Source organism: Lonchura striata, chromosome 2 (assembly GCF_050655825.1).
Source record: "Lonchura striata isolate lonStrDom1 chromosome 2, ASM5065582v1, whole genome shotgun sequence".
Lineage (NCBI taxonomy): Eukaryota > Metazoa > Chordata > Aves > Passeriformes > Estrildidae > Lonchura > Lonchura striata.
Window position 1 is genome coordinate 152,634,381 of NC_140704.1, and position 21,323 is coordinate 152,655,703.

The 21,323-nt window shown below is 38.4% G+C and overlaps 1 protein-coding gene across 13 annotated transcripts in view; it reads right to left on the reverse strand.

Moving 5' to 3' along the window:
• The window catches only part of PTK2 (protein tyrosine kinase 2), a 187,643-nt gene that overhangs the window by 54,790 nt on the left and 111,530 nt on the right, over positions 1-21,323 (reverse strand). For all 13 annotated transcript variants that reach the window (XM_085572606.1, XM_085572603.1, XM_077781887.2 and 10 more), the window contains 7 exons: positions 18,400-18,479; positions 16,834-16,896; positions 12,148-12,202; positions 8,449-8,589; positions 7,652-7,729; positions 6,518-6,625; positions 5,489-5,606 (listed from right to left, as the gene is read on the reverse strand). In XM_085572606.1, coding sequence (XP_085428732.1) covers positions 5,489-5,606; positions 6,518-6,625; positions 7,652-7,729; positions 8,449-8,589; positions 12,148-12,202; positions 16,834-16,896; positions 18,400-18,479 — 643 coding nt within the window. The remainder of the gene's footprint in view (positions 1-5,488; positions 5,607-6,517; positions 6,626-7,651; positions 7,730-8,448; positions 8,590-12,147; positions 12,203-16,833; positions 16,897-18,399; positions 18,480-21,323) is intronic.

Consider the following 21,323-nt stretch of genomic DNA (forward strand, 5'->3'; position numbering starts at 1 on the left):
CAGAAAATAGTGATGTACACTGTTTAACAAAATAACGTGAACTCTCATTTGTTTTCGTCCTATGTTAAAATTTCCAGAAATTATAGGTGTAAACAACAGTCTCACCTTTGTGTATTAAGGGACTGGTACCCCAAAGCCACACTCAACATGGCAAAATACACTAATTTGGTTCATTTTTTCTGCTGTCTACAGGTAGAAAAGCATCATTTGGCTCAGCAACATTTGTCTGTTTTGATCTGTCTGATGGAGGGTGTTGAAAAAGAAGTTGCAGAAAAGAAGGGAAACCAGAAGCTGCAATTTCAAAGCCCTGGAGCAACTCAGCAAGGTGGCAAGAGCAAGCACCTGAACTGGGGGGCAGAGCAAGGCCAGTAAGATTATATAAGCAGGTGGGAGATAAAGGTACTGTGTAATATGTTAGGGTAAATGATGCCTTTTGGGGAGGAAGCAAAAGGCACAGATCCTCAGAGATAGTGTGGAGTAACAAATATGAGACCAGTGGTGCGCAGGTGCAGCCTGGCAGAAAAAGACTGGGAGACAAGTACCCAAAAAAGAGAATGTAACAGGCACAGGAGGTTCAACCTAGATGAAACTGGGCAAAAGAAACCAAGCTTGATGGAAGAGGCACAGCATTCCTGCCACTGCTATGCAGGCCTCCCCAGGGCTGTAAAGAACACTGAAAAGAACCTTAATTTTTACATTACACCTTCAGCTGTCAGCATTAGTTGTGAAATCATCCTGGGTTCTGGTTTACCCCAATTTATGCTGCTACTGCTGGTTGCTCCAATGCTGCTCTTAGACTTGGCAATGGATTTAAGGCTTTAGGTGCTGATTAATCACACATGTCACTGGTGGAACATAGAATCTTCCTGTGCTTTTAAAGAACTTCACTAAATTGCACAGTTAACCTTATCATTGTGTATTCTTAAATCAAGGTAATGGATGCACAATCAATAAGCAGCTACTCAAAATGATTCTCCTTGATCTTTAATATGTAGCTCCATTGCATGTTAACTATGTTAACTGCATCCTATTCAAACTGCATTCTAAAGATGAATTTTAATTTCATCTAGGGCTTTGTTTTGGTAGAGTATCATATTTGGGGACTTCAGAAAGATCAGTGAATGATTTCATTAGACTTGATAGGAATGATTTCATAACACTTGCGGGGCCACAATACTTCATATGTTCAAGGTACTGAGCTCAGATCAGATCTGACTTTTTCCCTCCTCCAACCTCCTAAGAAAGTGAGAAATACCACAGGTGGCAACTGCTAGTGTGTGCTGAAGCCAAATACTGCCTATCAAAGAAGATCTAAAGGAGATAAAGAGAGAATCTGACTTTCCATCATGGTATTAAATTCCCTTAAATAAGAGAATTTTATTCTGTTCCCACAAGACTCCATTCCACTTTCTGAAGTTTCCTATCAGTGCAGAGTGCAAAGCAAGGGTCCTAATAAATCATAACAAAACAAAATCTTGATTCCATTGGAATAGCAAATCCTTTCTCAGCTCTTTGTGAGATAAGGAGAATGTGAATAGAAGCTATCTTACACTGTGAGTAGTAGGATGATGTAGTCAATGAGTTTGAAGAACAAGAAAAGAAGTGAAGTAAAAGTGAGAAGAATCGAAGCAGTCAGGAAAACTGTGAGGAAAATATGGGAATAAACAGAGAAAAGCAGAGACTCTGACCCAAGTGAATAAGTATTTGCTTCCAGATCCACTAGGAAATCAAGCAGCACACTGGATCCACCAGTCCCAAAACTGCTTCATCTGATCATCCCCCTTTTCACTGTCCCCTGCTGAATTCCACAGGACATAACTGGCTTGGTGCTCATTTGCATCAGAACACGAGATCTGGACCCTTGTCCCCTGCTGACAGAGCTGGGAGTTGTGGACAAGGCAGGCTCAGCCTTGGGAAGAAGGAAGGAGCAGCCAGAACTGCCTGGAAGTCACAGTCTGGTGCCTACAAGGACTGGCTACAGGGACAACACACCCCACTTGTGTCCTGGAGACATGTGTCAAGTGCAGGGCTCTAAACAGACTGGGGAAGCTGGAAAAAAAAAAGTAGATGTTTAAGAAAATACAAAGAACAAAACACACAAAGGTATCCAGGCATCAAAAAAACCTCATACACTATTAAGTAGTACCAGAGGTGCACAGGGGTTTTAGTACTAGGGGGTTGGAACAGATGATTTTTAAAGGTATTCTTCCATGATTCTGTGCCTCCTCTATCACTGAATATAATTAAAGAAAAAAATAATCAGCATGGGAACTCCTGATCCTGCAGACGCCTACATGCTCTGGATACAAACTGCTCACTTCAGGCACTGGTGCCCAAGCTGGTGCTCATCCTTTTACAGTTTATATCCCAAATAAAATACCAAATATTCATCAGTACCCCTGCAGGTCTGAAGTCAAAACTTCTAACTAACAGCATCCCAATTAAGGCATATGTTGTTTTTCACAAGTAGAAACCCACAACAGTTTTGCCCAATTCTATATTCTTTTAAAGAAATGGGATATGCATGGCTGTAGTGGGGTTTCCACTGCATTGTCCAGGTGTTTCCAATCTGAGCAGAGCTCCATGCTGGACACAGCAGAACCCAGCAGCTGCAGTGCTCCCAGCCAGCCTGGGGGAACGTCAATTGTCCTCACCTGACTGAAATTATTGTGAAAGCAAAATCAGTGAGGGGCCAAACTACAAGAGGTAACAGTATCCTAAAAATGGGAACAGATGTTACCAATCCATTAAAATGAAAATCATGCCCAGGGTAAATCTGGGTGAAAACAAAAAGAACTTAAGTGGAGAACTTCACCAACTATTAAGACTTAATATTTTTGAATACTTTTCTGGGCAGCTTGTTCCAATGCCTAACCACCACTTTGGGGAAGAAATTTTCCAAACATGGAATTTAAAGCCCCTCTGGAGCAACTTGGGACTGTTTCCACATGTCCTGTAACTTGTTACCTGGGAGAAGAGACCAATCCTAAACTGGCTACAACTTTCTCTCAAGTAGTTATAGAGAGTGACAAACACCCCACAACCTAAAAGCTGATAATCAGTTAAACTTTTAAAATTTTTTTTCATTTGTGCTTTTGACCTGTTAGAGGTGTGATAATTGAAATAAAAATATTAAGTAAACTTTCCACATGGGTATAAAGGTATCTGTAGATTAAAATATTTATGAAAAATAAAGCAAACAGAATGGAAAAATGCCAAGTACTGTGCAGGTCTTAAACATTACCAAGTGCTCTCCCAAATTAAGAACTGGATCATTAATGGACAGCATGACAAATACCACAAAACCAGGCTCTGTTAATAATCAAGAAGGACAGTTTATGAGGACACTTGCAATAAATGTAGATTTACAACAAAGAGGGGATGGGAAAGCTCAAAAGGGGGATAAAACACATCTATGGGATCAAAAGTTGCTCCATGATTTGTTTCTGATGTGTTTTACACAATCAAAGCTCACTGTGGAGGGATCTGGGAATGTAGATCATGATGGACACAGCTCTCCTATGAAATGTTTAATGAATATGTTGGGTACTGCTATGAACTTCAAAAAAAGAAACCTCAGATAAAAGAAAGCTAGGATTTATTTTAACTAGAGGGGTGCATAAAGAGGAGTGCTCCCAAAGTGCTACCTGATGTTCCTGTTCAATCACTGTTCATTTGCTCCATGTTAAAATTCTGTGTTATAAGAATAGCACACAAATAAACATTGCATTAGAAGCATTAATTTATCCTGCATTCACACCTACCAGAAACCTCAGTGCAAGGCACAGAAAAATCAGAGACTGCCCCTCAGAGAGCTCAGTCAGCCTAAAAAGTGTAGCAGCTGCTGCTAAGAACGTCAGGTAGGAGCCAAGACAAGAATTAAAAAGAAAAAATGCAAATAGAACAGATCAGTTTTGATGGGCACCACCACCACTGTGGAAGTGGCAAGGACTGGACAGAGTCCACATGTGCCCCTAAAGGAAAAGCAGAGACAGAGTCAGAACCATCCATTAATTCAGGATAGAGGTCACATATAGACATGAAAAGTTTTGAAAGATCAACTGTGGCTACAACAGTTCAGGCTGGAAAACAGCCAATCCACTGACATTAGCAGGGAAGTTTTGGGAGTGAATAATAAGGCTTGTTGCAGACCCCAAGCCATGATTTCTCAGAAAAGAAGAAGCACAAAAGACCTCCACTCATGGGCACACACTAGTCTAGTGACATGGAAATCTTGGATCGTGATGCCTATTTTATTTTTAGAACAATAAACTATTATTATCTCTGATGCTAGCTCATCCTTTTAGTGTCTGATTTTGGGGCCAGTGGTTCATCATCACCAAGCTGTGAACCAGAGCTGAGTTTGTGTAGGGGGAAGATTTTGATTTGTGTGGAGACAAGGCTGCACAACTCACACAAGTTGTAAGAAAACTGCTTGTGCTGGAGGTAAAGGTCACTCACACACACTAAGGGTCAGAAATAAAAAGAAGCATGCAAATTTAAGAATAATTTGAAAAATTACATGTGCTGTCAAAACATCTAAGACACTAAGATCACATTTCTGTATTAGTGGATACTCAAGTTTAAGTCTGGGGATTTTTTGAGCCATACACAAGGAGGATGTTATAGATGGACCTGGAAAGGACCTGAATTATGTCAACAACATCACCCCAGGGAAAACCTGTGGCAGAAAAAAGCAAGAATGTGGCTAAAAGAGACTCAGTTTCACATTGGAGAGATGCTGGGATAGCTTGTGTACTTTCCTGTACTACAAACACAGAAGAAAATAATTTATTGTTTTAGAAAGCAAGAAAGTTCTATGAATTTCCATGGGTAAAGACGAGAACAACATGAAAGAAGAAAATTTCATTTTTAAGCAGCTTTGCCTGTATGTTTTTGAAAAATTACATCTGTGTAAAACTGGAAAAATTCTAATGAAATTTAAACAAAATCTTTCTAAAACAAGGGGTACCTGCAACCTTGTATCACTGCTTGCAGCTTGTGGGATGCTACAAAAACAACTGATAGCCACTATAAAATGTATCTCAGCTTTAGTTCTATTTTATGAGAGAAACTCATAAGACCTCTTAAGGTTTTTGTTTTTTAAATTGAGATATTTGAGTATCTAGGAGAAAAAAAGAAAGTAAAATTACCAAAATTCAGAACTTTATCCAAATGCATCCTAACCAACCTCACTGAATTTCCACTTGTATATTGGGAATCATGTTATGAGTATTAGGAGTGCCTTTAATAATTACAATTCACCTCTGCCAGTTAAGTTTGGAATTAGTGTAAAGCAGTGCTGACATCAGTCTAAATTTTCAGCCACTAGGCAATTTTTGATGCAGTGACAATTTACTATCAGCATTTCTCATGGCTCCTCCCTGCATGAAAAGAGCCTCCAAGTGAAGGTTTTTCCACTACCTCCTGTCTTGTATTGAAATGCAGAATGAGCTGTGAGCAGCTCAGAGGATGGAGGTGTCCTTACCTTTCTGAGGCCTGATGATGAAGGACTGCGTGGCCCCGTTCACCAGCCGGCAGTAGCCGTCGATCAGGTCTGCCATGTTCTCTGCAATGGTTAAGGATGGTGCTGTCACTGTCAGAGGCTACAGAAGGGAAAAAAACAAGGCACCAACAAAGAGGAATTATTGCAGTTGCAAACACTGAGTGGAACAGCTGTGTCATTGCATCAGAACTCTACACACGCCTGCAAAGCGTAAACAGAAGATTGCGGCTGAGCAGGGAGGTTCTTGCTTTAACTTTTGTGCAGCAAATTTCAAACAGCAGGTTCAGAAAGCACAGCTCATGAAACCCTCCACCTATATGTCTGGGCTTATGAAGCGTAAACCACTGTTGAATACAACTGCTATAACTTTCAGGGTTATAATTAAGACAGTTCTGAAAAAGTTGCTTATTTCTTAAAGCTCTCACAGGTGGTTATCTTTTTTCCCACCCTCTGCAGCAATTTGTTCTTTACCTAAAAACAGCCCTTCCCAATTTCAAGAAAGATTTAAAAAAGAAAAATATGTACAGTGGAAAAAGAGATGAGAGACATACAGGCAAGTTATTGATTTTGATACCACCAACATTCCTCATTCTCTGCACAGATCTGCCACCCTCCCTCAGTTCTGCTCTTCCACTGTTTTCTGGTGCACTGGACCAAGGAAAGGATTTGATTTCACTTCCAGCCCTGCTTCCATGTAACACAAGGGAACAAGTTTTCCTTGTTCCATATTTCCTCCTTACATAGAAGTGGAATTGCTCTGTTTCCTCTTTAGGATGCAGTACATATGCACAGGCTGTTATTAAATTGCATTTAAGAGCTACTGGTTTCATATTAAGCTTCTTCTATGAATATCAGTCTACAAGCACCAGATGCAAAACATAAAACATGTAAACTTTAAATCTATTTTAAAACCAAGCCCAGAACAAAAGTCCAAAATAGAAAATATCCACGTTAGGAGTATGTTACACCCCAGGACTTGCAAGGAAAAACAAAGCAGCATCAGTAACATACCTCAGGGGCACCTGCTATCTTGAGTTGCAACATCCCTTTTCTGTCCTTATCTTCACTGCTTGAATACTGAATGGTTTGCACTTGATTGAAATCTGCCAGATGGGTTGGCTGCAGAAAGACAACACCAAAAAATGAGGAAAAAAATTCAAAATTACAGCAAAATAGCCTGCCTTGATCCCTGGTGTCGCAAAAGCACTTTGATACCCAAACTACACGTGCGGAAATCTGCTCTCTGTTTCCTTGTAAAGTTTCATTACCACTCAGAACACACAGAAACATCCAGCTGGGAAGGGAACCCAGCCCCGCTGTGCCCGCAGATGTCAGTGTTGAGCAGCGCCAGGCACGCACTGAGCTGGGAACAACCTCCAGCTGTCAACAGGGGACACTCAACAGGCTGAAACCACATGGAACCCGCACCGACACCTCCCCAGCATCCTCCAGCCTGCTGGAAAAGGTTTGTTCTTAGCTCTGTGTTCCTGATTTCCCCGTATTTTCACTGCTTTTGAATTCATTTCAATAGAAAACTGGACATGGGCTCAGCTTGTTGTGACTGTAAAGTTCCCAAACGTTTTGCTGAAGGTTCTGTCTGGACAGAGCTCCCTTGCACCATGGGGGTGCACAGGAAATACGGAAATACAGCTGGAATCAGGTAAGGAATCCAATAAGGAAAAATCCAGCTGAAATTCAGATGGAATCAAGTAAGGAAAAGGCTGTGAATGAGTAAATAAAATAAGCAGTGCCTGCACAGATGTGCTTACCAACTGGTTAAACAAGTTCTGCATTTACACATTCCTATGAAAGAGAACAACTCAGAATAATTCACATTTCATTGGTAAAAAGTCCCCACCAATGCTTCAGATTCTGCAAGTGAGCACTTCACTGGTAGAAAAGCCAACAAATGCAGGGCTAAAGCTGACACAGTCTCTGTACCTAACACCAGGGCCTTTCCTCTGATCCCAAATCACAAATTAATGTCTGATTAAGAGCTGTACATGCTGAGAGCTCCCAGCTCTGCTGTGTTTAACCCAGAGACCAGACTGGTCACTCCCCTTTCTGTGACATCCAGATCACAACAGGTCATGGCTCTTAACAGAGTGACTGAGAAAAAAACCCACAGAACAGAAGCAGACTTACATTTGCACCCTTGTCTGTCAGGTAACTGATTCCTTCTTCTGGGCCAATTGCCAGTTCCACTGAAATAATCCAGCTTGACTTGGGATCAAAAGAGAGAAACAGGACAGAATTTCATTAGTAAGACAAGACCTTGCTATGGAATACTGTAATCCAATGTGGTAATTACAGGTTTTAGTAATTAATATCTAGAAGCTTTTCAACTCTTCAAATAAAATGATATTAAAATCAAGTAATTCTGTAAGAGGCAACACCCCTCATGACTGGTTTCCTGGGGATCTCTGCTACTCAAACTGCATTTCCATGTATTTTATCTTAGGTCTACATGAGAACTATGGGTTTCCTGTATTTCCTCTTCTCATGAACATTGATATTCAAGTTCTAATTTCTGCTGGAGTCTCCCATTTTCACAAACTTTCCAAACTTTGAGCCCTTCTTCAGAATTTGTTTGAAATAGGTAGAGATTAACAGGTACTAGATGAAAATTTACCAACAGAAGTTGAGAAGATTAATTTCCTTTTTGAAACAGCTGAAAAAGTGCTTGACTTTCACAAACAAAGCACCTATAAAAATATTTTATTTTACATACAATTCTTACCCAAGTAATGAATGATGATTTTTTTAAACAGTCAATGGAGAAAGTTCTAAATAAAATCAATAAATACCATTTGCTAATGAAATCCAATTGTCTCTACATGAATAAAAGGATGTAAGCAAAACATTATTGCAGAACCAAGCAAAAGCAACTGGACTTAAAACTCCAGAAAGTATTCTAGTGACTGTCACATTCCTCTACTTACACCAAGAGCACACTTGAAGCATTCCTTGTCAAATCTGTACACTGGAGAGAGGATCTCAAAGAACTTCAAAATACTTTCTTCTCTGTTGAGGTTGGCAAATTGTCGAAATGTTTGTTGGATTAATTTCCGTAGTGTTTTGGCCTGTGTATTACAACATTTGGAGAACAATTATTTTAAATCTACTAGCTGAGGGATATTTTAAGGTTTTTGGTCACTTAGTAGTACTAACAGTGTCTTTATCAATGAAATGCAGACAGTTCTCAAGGAATAAAAAGAGCTTCAAAATGTAAGCAGCAGTTCTGCCTTTTAAATTCTGCTTAGGATCAACATTATTTCTGTTATATCTAACTAATAACAATTTAAATAACTTATAATAGAAGACCACATGTTAACCCTTCCAGGAATATTTGTTCTAAATTCCTGATTTCTCTCAACTTCTGAACTGCATCCCAATAAAAAAAAAACCCCAGAATAATTTGTATCTTCATATAAGCTTTTAAATCTAAATCACCAGTCTCTCTCTTACCTGGCAATAACAAGCCAGCTGTAGCTGTATTTAATTCTGCACACAGTAATTTAGACTATCCATAATAAAATGGATTCTTTCAGTCTGATAGTAAGCAAAAAAAAATCAATATAAAAGATGAAATTTAAATAGTAGACTGAATGTAAAAAGTAAACTTAACATTTAAATTAAATTATATTAACCATGTTGTCTAACACTTTATTACCTGTTTTCAGGGTACAAATAACCACTTAGAGCAGCACAAAGGATAGCTAAACTAACACTTTAAAAAAATTATTTACCTGCCTGTACATAGTGTACAATCCCTTAAAGGCAGCCACTCATATGAAAATAAAAGCAGGGCCTGAGAAGCAGTAACTCTGAGATGCCCCCCAATCTGAACAAGCCATCAAGAATTGTGAATAAAAACATCTGTCTAAAGTGACTGAATGCCCTTTAAAACTCCACTTCTAATACATCTTCACCCTAGCAACAATGACAGAAAGCAAAACCATGCTTATCTTCACAATATGTCAAGGTTAAGACAGGCATTACCACTGTCCCTCCATGCAAACACATCTGAATGTCCCATTTTAACAGCAGTCAAACTCTTTATTCTCCCACACTGCCTATTAACAGCCCCAGGCACTACACAAACACCAACTTCCTTTTGTCGTTAGCACTTCCAGGCAGATTAGACACTCATTCTTAGAAAGCCTTTGCAGAACGTTCAGAAGTCAAAATAGCCAGAAATGTTTCTGTGGAGTGTTTAGCAGGAGCAGTAATCCAAGGGTGCTGCATATTCACAAAATGATCAGTTTTGCACAGGCTGGAAAAAAAACCTTCTCAGCACACACTATACTGTCAAATTAACAAAGTAATCTGTAACTCTGGTGTAATTTCAAATTATTTTGTCAATTTAGCAGACCCAAATATCAGGTGGACCATTAAGGAGGCTGCAGAGCCTTTGGCAATCAGGAAACTTCCCTCGTGCACCCAGAGCTGCCTCAGGCTTCATTAGGACTCAGACACTCTACACTGGACCTCCCTGATATCTTTATTTTAACAGAGAAACCCAAATTCAAGGCAAGTGAAAACCACAGCCTTCCCTTGTCACTGGCAAATACCAGGAGCAAGACACAACAAAATAAAAAAGCATTTACTAGCTCAAGGTGTCCAAAGTGTTTCAGCCACTCAGTTGATGAAAGATACTTTATTCTGCCCATGGATTGTCTTCCTGACCAATTCCAGCATTACATTTGCAGCCAGAAATATTGGCATATGTTATGGGGCTCTTTTCAGTCCACTACTTTAAATGTTATGATCATGAGCAAGGTGTAAAGATAGAAAGTCCATTAGAGTCACAGGCTGGTTTGGTTTGGAAGGGACTTTAAAGCCCATCTTGTTCCACCCCTCTGCCATGGGCAGGGACAGCTTCCACTGTGCCAGGTTGCTCCAAACCCATCCAGCCTGGCCTTGGACACTTCCAGGATGGGGCAGCCACAGCTGCTCTGGGCACCCTGTGCCAGAGCATCACCACCAGCACAGGGAACAATTTCTTCCCAGTATCCCTCCCAGGCCCACCCTCTGCAGTGTGAAGCATTCCCTGTGTCCTGTCACTCCATCCCTTGTCCAAAGTCCCTCCCCAGCTCTTTTCCAGCCCCTTTAGGCACTGGAAGGAGCTCTCAGGTTTCCCCAGAGCCTTCTCCATGCTGAACAGCCTCCAAAATCACACCTCTTCCATAACAGAAGCATCTATCAGAAATATCTGCAAATAGCAACTTCAAGCAAAGTACACTGAAAACTTGCTCTTAAAAGTATTTCTAAGAACCTTTGTTTTGTTCCCCCTCTGTGTTTGTTCAAAGCAGAGAGAATTGAGAGAAATAATTAATTTTATATTTCACAGCTACTGGGAACCCTCCTTTGCCTGCCTGTTCAAATTCCCTGTTTTTCACCAAGTTGAAGAGCAATTTAAGGATTTGGACCAATCCTGTACTATTTTGAATAGGGATTTCATTTTCCTTGAAAAGAAGACACACTTCTCCTTCCCTTGTTTTTCTTCTTCATATGTCCAATATTTTTTTTCATGTCTTTACAAGGTTCCCACTCAGCTTCACCTTCTGGCAACTCTTACTACTTCTTTCTGCTATTCTCCCCACTTCAGGATTTCCAAAGTGCAGTTTTCTTGGTCAGTCGTTTTCTGGCTCCATAATATTATTTTTGAGACAGTTATTCATACTTTTATGTCTGGAGCCTTTCACCACAATTTTTCCCGTTAGCAGAAAATAGAGTTTCAGATAATTGCTTAAATTAAAATGCAGAGGGGATTACTTAAATCCACTTGACTTCATTAGCTTCTGATTTTCAAAAGTCTTTTGAAACAAAACCTTGTCGTGACAGACCTTTTGTGTTTACCCATTTAAATTACAATGCAGATTCTTTCCAAATCTCAAGTTGAATTCTATTATTTCTACAAAGCTCCACTGCTTACCAAAACCAGCTCCAAAGTAGCAATTTATGATTTATACTTTTATGTATGAACTGTAAGAGACATTTTACCGGGACATTCATATTGAGGCAGCTGTAAATGTAAAATACTTGGTGACCATTCTTAATCCCCCTTTTCAATACACGTTGATAAAAATTTGCATTTTTTACTTTGAGAACATATGGACTTCAATGGGAGCGAGATTCAAGTAACGTTTATAGTCTTAGCTAGGATTAACCTAAGCAGAAATTACTGAAAATCTTCCTTAAATAAGTTCCATTCAGTCTTGAGCAAGGAAGGCATCAAGTTTATCAAATTCCCAGTAAAATATTCTTTTTTTCCTTCATGTTCCCTTCCTCTTTCTCTAGAAGTCTCATTTTTATTTTAGGAAAGGGAAAAAAAAAAAAAGTTATTTGATCCAAGAGGCTCCAAGGACTTGTTTTGCACTTTAACCCCCAAGGTTTGAGAGGCAGAGCTGTGCCACTCTCACAGCAGCTCAGCAAGGCTGTGTGAATCACTTTACCCTTGTCCTGCCAGCTGCATGACTGGGATTCAGATCCCACCAATCCTATAGACAGCTTGGATGTTTTTTCACAAATCAAAACTGTACACCAATTCCCTTCGGAATGCACAGTGAAAATAATAATGCAATTTTCAGATTTCTGACATTTTACAGCACTATAGGATTGACTGGGACTGTAATTACCTTCACTGAATCCAGTAAACTCTTCGGGAAAAACCGTCTCAAGCCAACATCTTTCCTGAAAGGAAAAAATACACACAGCATTAATATCAAAAACATTGTGCAGTATCATATTTTTCTTTTCAAGGTGATGCTTTGGGTCTATTTTTTGTTTTGTTTTTTAACTAGCATATACAATTACTAAACCATTTACCTAACAAGGTCCTTGAAAACCTCAGAGTAACAGACTACCATTAAAATTCTAACTAGAGCCACTCCACATCAAATGTGGCACAACAGCATCTTCTAGTTTAAATCCCAAAGGATATTGAGGATATTGTTGAAATTGCAGAAATATTGTTATATTCCAACTATTATTTAACCAGGTATCTGTGTGGAAAGTCTGTTATTTGAAATGGTGGCTTGGGCACAGAGGAGTTTTGAGAATAAGAACTGCTATTTGTACATGTTTTAATAATTTCAAGCATACATGAAAAATATTCTTAGAACATGTAGTCAGGTGAGAAGAGAACAACATGGAAATGGAATACCCTGATAAACCTCTACTAGAATGGAGCAAAATATATAAAAATAATTATAGAATGGTTTGGTTTGAAGGGACCTTAATGACCATCCAGTTTCCATGGGCAGGGACACCTTCCAATAGACCAGGTTGCTCAGAGCCCCAATTTGGCCTAAGGAATCCGGGAATCCATAAAGGAATACTCATGATATCACCTCACTAAGCATGCTGAGTGTAATTCCACTACTGTTTTACCTTTGAAGCACTGTAATTGAGGGCTTGTTTAAATTTCTACTATTATCTTTTCCTCAGACTGAGGATATTAAAATTACCAACTTTTTCTTGCAAGTAGTCTCACTTTTCACCACTATAAATCATGTGACTGTGAGCTCAGACTTTGCAAACTGAATTTATCAAGCTCATGTTCACACTTATAAACTGGGTTGCAACCCTGGTTTGAAAACCAGAGCCAGTAAATATTTCTATGCTCCAATGTGCTGTACATAGCTTATGTCTGACATGTGTTTGTGTCACTACTACTTTATAACAGCTTCAAAAAAAGGTGCTTGAGAAGTTGTCAATGACATTAGTGCAGAAGACACCACTGTACAACTAAGTACAAAAACCTTGCATGTAAAAAAGGAAAAACTAAGAGAAAAATATAAATAGGAAAAGGATTTATAGCTCAAAGGTATTATTGACATTTTCCTTTAAAATTAGAATGTTACCATCTCTTTCAAACATTCTTATCTGCTTCTGGAACAAGTATGAAAGTGAGCTTTCCATGAGTGCATGCTTTGAACATCCACAGAAACACATCTGGAATTCTGACACTTGGCAAAGCAAGGAGAAGCCGTTAGCAAGCAGAGATATTCAGGATTTATTTACTGCTACCTGACGGCACAAGAACGAAGCCAACACTAAAGTCAATAGAAAAAGCTCACTCAGAAAAATAAACCAGGGTATTTGTAAAGCTCTCTAAAGATGAGTAGCATAAATTTCATAGTAAAAACATCCTCAACCAGGAGGAGCAGAATGTTCATGTGCAGCACTGGCATCTGTGCAATGACAGTAAGCTGCAGGATTATAAAACTTCATAAATGTTAATTCCTTCCATGCATTTCTTCTCAAATGCAAATGATACTTGGTTTATCATCCTACACAGTTAAACAAATCTAACACACTATTACCATCTAAATAATATGCAAAGACATTTTGACAGGGATATATTAGTCTAACATGAAGCATTTCAGAGAGAGCTGGTGCTTCTGAAATGAAGCATCTCCCATAACCCTGGTATCCCTCATCTGAACAGTCCTGCAGCACATGGCTGCCACAGCCTCATTTGATTCATTACCAGGACGAGCTGTAGAGCAGCCTTTTGTACAGAGCTGGGTGCAACAAACTGAGAAGAAATTCTTATGCAGAGTACAACAGAGCACAACTCTTAACGAAACTTGTTAATAAAGCATTTCCTGTGTTTAGCTGAGACAGCAAATTTATTTACTGGAGGAGAATTTAACAAAAGAACCACACAGATTTAATGCCCTAACCAGCAACAACTTATGATACCTATAAATAAGAGAATAAGCACAGGAAAATAGAACATACAAACAGTTTTACACAAACAACCCTACAAACTCCTTCCCAGCTGTGCTGTGTGGGGGTGGAATGGCCAACAAGGGAGACACCAACTCAGGGCTCTGGATGAAGGACTCAGCCATCTGGTTTCTGATTGCCAACAAGAGATAACCAGCACTGAGAGCCTGCTTCTTACAGTTCTGCTACAGCTTTGTACTTAACCTCATCTACTCCAGCCTACTTGTGGGCTTAAATCTGAATTCAATTTTTTTAATGTACAAACTTCAATTGGATTAATAAAACACCAACTACAGATAGGTGATACTGCTTGTCTTATAATGATAAGCAGCTTTAGGCAGCATATATCATGTATTTTTCACCTCAATTCAAGTTACAACAAAAAAAGTAACATTAGATTAACATAATAGACTTTAACATGCCTTTTACCAAATTATGGCTGCACCTGTTCCTTCCTACAGCTCCCATTTCTGTACTTATAATTATCCCTGTTCTCACTAACAGGCTTCACATTTATTATGAAGAAATTCTTCTTTCACTCCGTGAAGGCCCAACTATTAAAGGCTACTTAACAATTTGATCCCATCTACCATTTCCCATCCAGATCTGTTCTCATATGACAATCTGATCAAAGACAAATATACATCAAATAGACATCTGACAAAGGCAGGCAAGGAGCAATCACACCCAATGCAAAAAAGGGCCATTTAAAAATTGCTCTCAGCTGGTTAAGTGCCTCATGATGTACTAAAACCAGCAATCCCCCCACAAAAAACACCAAAAAGCTTCACTTGAGCAATAAATATTACTTGTGCAGTTAAACATTTATGGGCTATTAAGGTGGTAAGATCAAATTAATGCATTTTGGGGATCACTGGCACTTTTTGCAGACCCTTTCCAGCATGTAATTATCAACTGTATAGTCAGTTTAAGGTGGTTTTATCCTTCATCTCTCCCAGCTAAATCCCATACAAACTACATTTTGTTTCTCAAAAAATAAAAAACTTTTGAAATGCACAATTCTCCACATCCAATTCTACATGGCATTAAGCTGGTACATTTTGCATATCAGGGTTTTGCTTCACTATGCCTGTCACAGCAGCAATTTATTATTCCCTACCAAAGCAGTCACTGTTTGGAAAACAAAGTGAAGGGAAGAAATCACTGTTAAACTGAAAGCAGCACCACACTGAATCCTCCTGGAATTCTCACCTGTTACAATTATTAATTTATACTTTGTTTGACCTGTTATGACCCTGCTTTCCTTTGTCATATTGTTTCCAAAGTCATTAACCTAATTGCTAATGGTTGTAGCTTCTGACTTGCTAAAAAACTGACTTACAAATACCTGAGTTGCTCAAGTTCTTACTTTAACATATATATATAAACTACACCAACCATAAGTCATATACTTTCAAATCTTTTTTATATCCGCTTTTAGTCTTGTCTATCTGCTCATCTCCCTTATTTTTATTAGTCTTTTCTCTGGTCCTCAACCAGAACATTTCTACTAATATTTCTATAGAAATTACAATAGAATATTCTGTAGATATTTTGACAGACAAAAACCTGAAGTCCTTAAAAAATAAATTTAAAAAATCCCTAATTCAAACTAAACCAAAGGTTTAAAAAATCTGGATAAATATAGGAGCACTACAGAAGTATCAAGTAAGGAGGATATTCATCAGTTATCTTTACCTAGTAATATCATAGATCCCTCAAAAATCCTTGTAAACTTATTAATGGTTGTATAAAATCTTACCTTCCTCCTCCAAATGCTCTAATTTCACATCTCTAAAAGTTAGCACCCATTTGTCATTAAAAATAAGATTAAAAAATCGAGACTTGACTGCTGCAACAACCTTTTATCCCAATTTTTGGTTAAACTGTACAGGATCTTTCCACAAGTGTAATTAGTAGAGGTGAGCATATCATTGGTGCATGTATGTCTGAAACTTGATCCACTATATAAATACAAATAAAACCAGTTTTCAGGTTTTTGCTAAAAAGCTGAAGGACTTTGGCTTGTTTGAACTGAAGCCATCTCCTGTACAACATGAATAAGCAAAATATTTCAGTACAAGGATGCTCCTTGGTCTTCTTAAAATTTGGGACACTCAGATAAACAATAACCTTGTTAATTGCAAGGTCACATCTCAAAACTGCCCACAGTGAGCAAACAGAAACAAAAACAATACCACAAACATTTTCAAGTAACTCAAACTTTACCACAAATGAGTCACAGCTGAAGAATGCAACTGGGCACATATAAACACTGAGAAATAAAATCACCTCGCAGCCAGAGTAGGTGAATCCCATAAACATTAGCAAAATTGCTGAAAACCACAGTAAGCCTCCTGATCAAGTTTAAACTACTCCAAACCTGTTTCTCTGGACCAGAGTTAAAGGCACTTTTCCTACTTCTACATCTCAATGGGTTTCATCATCCTTTTCTTAAATTAAAGCATCTTAACAACCCTGATGGAATAGAAAAATTACAACAGAAATGTTCTGTCATTGAACTGAATTTATTGTTCCTGATGCAGAGAAGGGACAGTTCAAACCTCAAGCTAGAACACAATACTTACTCTAACACTTCATAGTTGGACTTCTTTTCTAATGCATTGCCTCTCATCTCTCCGTAGGCTCTCCTGAAGTCAGGAAAAATATTTGAAAGCAACAATTATTGGATAATTCAGCCTAAAACTACAACATCAACATAATCAAAACTCCCACTCAGCATCAGAAAACATTGGCAGAATGAATTCAAAGGTAAGTGTTAAGAACATCATTATTATTATTCTACCTCAGATTTTTATTTTACAAATTAAGTGCATTTTCAGAACCACTATTAACTGCATTTTCAGAACCACTTTAAACTACTGCTGCCACCAAAAGTGACCTAACCAGGCCTTCAGCAGCTCCTTTCTACCTCACACTGCACCTCCTCCTGAGAACCCTCTGTGCATGCAACAGGGAGAGCCAGGAGAAGCAGGGCATGATGGAAACTGCCTCAATCCAGACATCTTCACATTAACAAGTAAATGAATAAATAGGGAAGCTTTGTTAGGAGAGGGCTGAGATCATCGTTGTCACAGAAAAAAAATGGACCAGAAATGCTCATTCTAAGAGTTTCAGAAGTTCATCTACAAGAAATATCTCATCAAAATGCTCTTAAGAGCCACAGCTTGAGAAGCAGGGAAGGCAGGACCTGGCTGACAACATAATCACAGATTATTACATTCATCACATGTTTTGAAATAAGGCACAATGATTTTGTAAGTGTATAAGGAGTTTGCAGTTACATAAAGAATTTTTGTTTTCTCTGGGACTACCAGCAAAACTTATAACAAAGGCACCAGGTTCTCCTGCGATACCTAGGAAATTTCATAAACCAAAATTTTGTTTTAATTTGGAAAGCACTGTTCAAAGGACACTTTTATTCTCTCCAAACAAGTTTACATTTGTCATTAATTTCTTATCAATTTTACTTCTTCCCTAATCTCCCTGTGTGAGACATCAGCATAACTAAAGCAAATGTTTCAGGCTGGAAATTCTCCATAAATTAGCAAAACCCAACACATGCATTTCAAAGCTGGGAACTCTCTCAACGATCTGTTAATCTGATATATTTATCTTTATTTTCCAGCTGTCTACACAGTTGACAAGAACACCAAAAAATACCCAAAAGGATCCTTAAGATTTAATCATTTCAAAAAGCACATTAAAAACTGAGTAAATACAGAGAGGAAAGGTAGCAGCATTTATCTATAATTACATTCTTTAGCTGCAGGATTTATATATGCAGAATCATAAGACTATTTACTAAATAACACCACAGATGCATTTTTTTAAACATACTTCAATGTACTCTACAGGCTTTTGAATTATTCACATGAAGAATTCACCCAAAAGGCAGTATCAAGATGTAATTAATTATAATTTTAAAATAATGTTAATTTAAAAATCACTAGAAATTAAGTTACAATACAGTCTATTCAGTTTTTCTTCAAACTGCTTCGTAGCAAAAAAAGGTCTTATAATGTTTTATTCAACTCTACTGGTCAGAAATTGATGAACTTTAAGCAGGTTCAAAATTAATGTATATATTCTGTCAGAAAGATGTTGAATAATAAATTAAATTATCAGCTTACCGGATTTCAAGGCAACCTAGTTTCAAAGCAATTTCCTGGTCCACTTGATCTGCTATTTCTAACATATAGTCATTTTTCACCTACAGCAAAAGAAGCAGGTAGGCATCACAGAAAGATCACTTCAGTGCCAACACAGACTAAAATACTCCCCAACAACTTTCAAATGAATACATCTTAATTTTCTGGAATGACAATTCACAGTCCAGGAAGAGAAAAAAGAATTTGTGTTCAGATTCTCCACAAATGAGCTACACTTTTGTAAAAAACACATTTCGACCACAATGAACTTGATTTAAAAATTTCTTGTGTACGTTCATATTGCCTATGTTTTATTAAATATAATCAAAATTCACAGGGACTGAGCAGATGGGTACACCTGCATTCCAGCTGGGAGAAGGCAGGTTGTGTTCTTGAACCATCCTGGTCAACAGGATTTAATTGTCTAGGCAGATCTAATCATGCAAGTAAAACTGATAAATTAGGAAATAAAAACAGAAGTAAGCACAGAAGAATGTACAAACTGTACTGCACACTGCCATAAAATAATGCTGAACTAGCAAGAAGAACCAAGCGTGAAACTGGATGGCGACCATCTACAGTAGGAAACACTTCAAATCTTCACCACGTGTCCAGGACTTTTTTTTATTTACCAGCACAGATGTGGGCAGAATCCTATTTTTTAGGTAACACTTTCACTACACTGGAGTAAACAATTTATACAGTAATTAACAACAACAAAAAACTCAGGCAGAAAGAGAGAACAGAACCAGCACCCAAGAACTTCACTCTGCAAATCCTGTACCTTCGGTGACAAATCTCGACAGCTTTTCCTTAACAGCTCCTGGTATCCTCTTATGAAAACATCAAGTTGCTACTGAGATCCTAAAGTTGCAGCAAGTCCCAAAATCCCACAAAAATCCATGTGACTGGCTTGTGGATCAAAGAGGAGATGATGCACTATGAAAGCAACACACTTCACCAAGTGGGTTTGGCGAGTGATGACAAGTTGTGAGAACAACTAGTTCAAACTACTTCTGCTACGAAATGCAGGATTTAGCAGGTAAACAAGTACAGCAGTGGATCCAACAGCTGGAGGTGTTCTCCACTCTGCAATCTCCTCAGAACACATGAGCATCCACCTCAGCATTCCCTCAGCACCACTGTGGCAGCTGCTCCTGCTCCGAACTACACACAAATCCCTAAAAACATCCTGGATCTGAATTGCATGAAAAGTTTTAATTTGTTGCTGAAAGACATGAAAGAAGAAATATGATAAACTGTGCAAGAATGAGAGAATTAATTAGTACAATAGCTGAAACATGAGAAAAAAGCTTTTTACATTTGAATTCATACAGGCACTCAATATGACAAAATAATGAGCTTTTAACTCTTCTCAATTCAATTCCTACAAATACTAATGAGACAGGAGAATAATTGCCCTTCAGCATCATGTAGTGTGCTATTTGTACACACATATGGAAATAATAATTCTGTATTCCCATAGTAATAGTATACACAGTATGAATTAATAATTCTCCTCTTCATTATGCTCACAATTTTAAATAATTGGCTTTAGATTAGATATTAGGATGATTTCTCCACTGAAAGGGTGGTCAGGGATTGGAAACAGACTGTACAGGGAAGTGGTGGAATCACCATCTCTGGAACCATTCAAAGTATGGCTGCAGCCCTGGGGACATGGTTCAGCTGTGCATGTGGCAGTGCTGGGCTAGTGCTTGATACTCCAAGTCTTTTACAGCCTAAATGGTTCTATGATCCTATAAACAGAAAAATGCAATAAATCACACCAAGATCTCTTTTCATGAGAAAGGACTTTGAACTGCTCCTGCACTGGTCAGACAGGAGCTCAGGGCAGAAAACTCAGGAATGGAGTTCCAGGCTCCACAAATTGCCATAAATGACGTCTGCAAGCACACATGGGTGGTGAACAACAGCACAGCCCCTCCTCACCCTCAGGTCTACCTGGGGATACCTCAAAATGAAAAAAAAAATGTTGAACATGAGATCAGATCATATATGGATACCTGCATTCCAGAAATTCCATGCCCTTTTTCTGAGAATGTACCTTCATGTACAGCCTGAACTACTTCACCTACCAAGTAAACCTGTTCACAAAAACCCTTGCCCTCCATCCACCCAAACCAAATACCCATTGATTAATCAATTATATTTCATTAAACTTCATTTTTTTTTCTCCCCCCTGAAATTACAGATTCAATTTTTTGAACCATTTCAACAACTTTGCATCACCAGGAAATTTCAAAGCCATTATCCTCCTATTACTTGAGGTACTCAGACACCAAGAAGAACTGGCTGTAGCAAAGTAGATTTTCAGTCCTGACACACAAAACCTCCACTCACAGGAAAGATGCTAATTTAAGGTCCAGTGTATTATGATCAAATGTGGATTCATTTATCTTCACAGCTCTTTGCCTTTGTTCCAGTGCTTGATTTGTTAAACTAAACGGACTAAGAGCATCTCCAGTTTCATGCAAACATGATTTTAAAACGCTGCTAGCCTCCTATTGCATAAATAAATAAGCAACATTACCCAAATATTTAAAGTTTGGGGTTTATCCCCTCTTGCCCTGCAGCTTTCACAAATTCCAGTCATATTCCCAGTTTGATTCTGCTACTACAGACATCAGATATTGACTAAGAAAATGTAAAATACCATCCCCCATGCCAACAAAACTGAATGGGAAAAATAAGTATTTTACATTATATACACCTGTTTATTGTAGTGTTTAAATTTTCTGAGTTATATAAATATTACAGGCTTCAGGAAACCTGTGATGAGAATCCAGTGGCCTGGATTTAACAGTGTCCTACTATGGACAGCTAAAAGTTCTTGATTTTTCCCTTTTTTCATAAACCTGACTGCACACATTCTTCTTTCAATT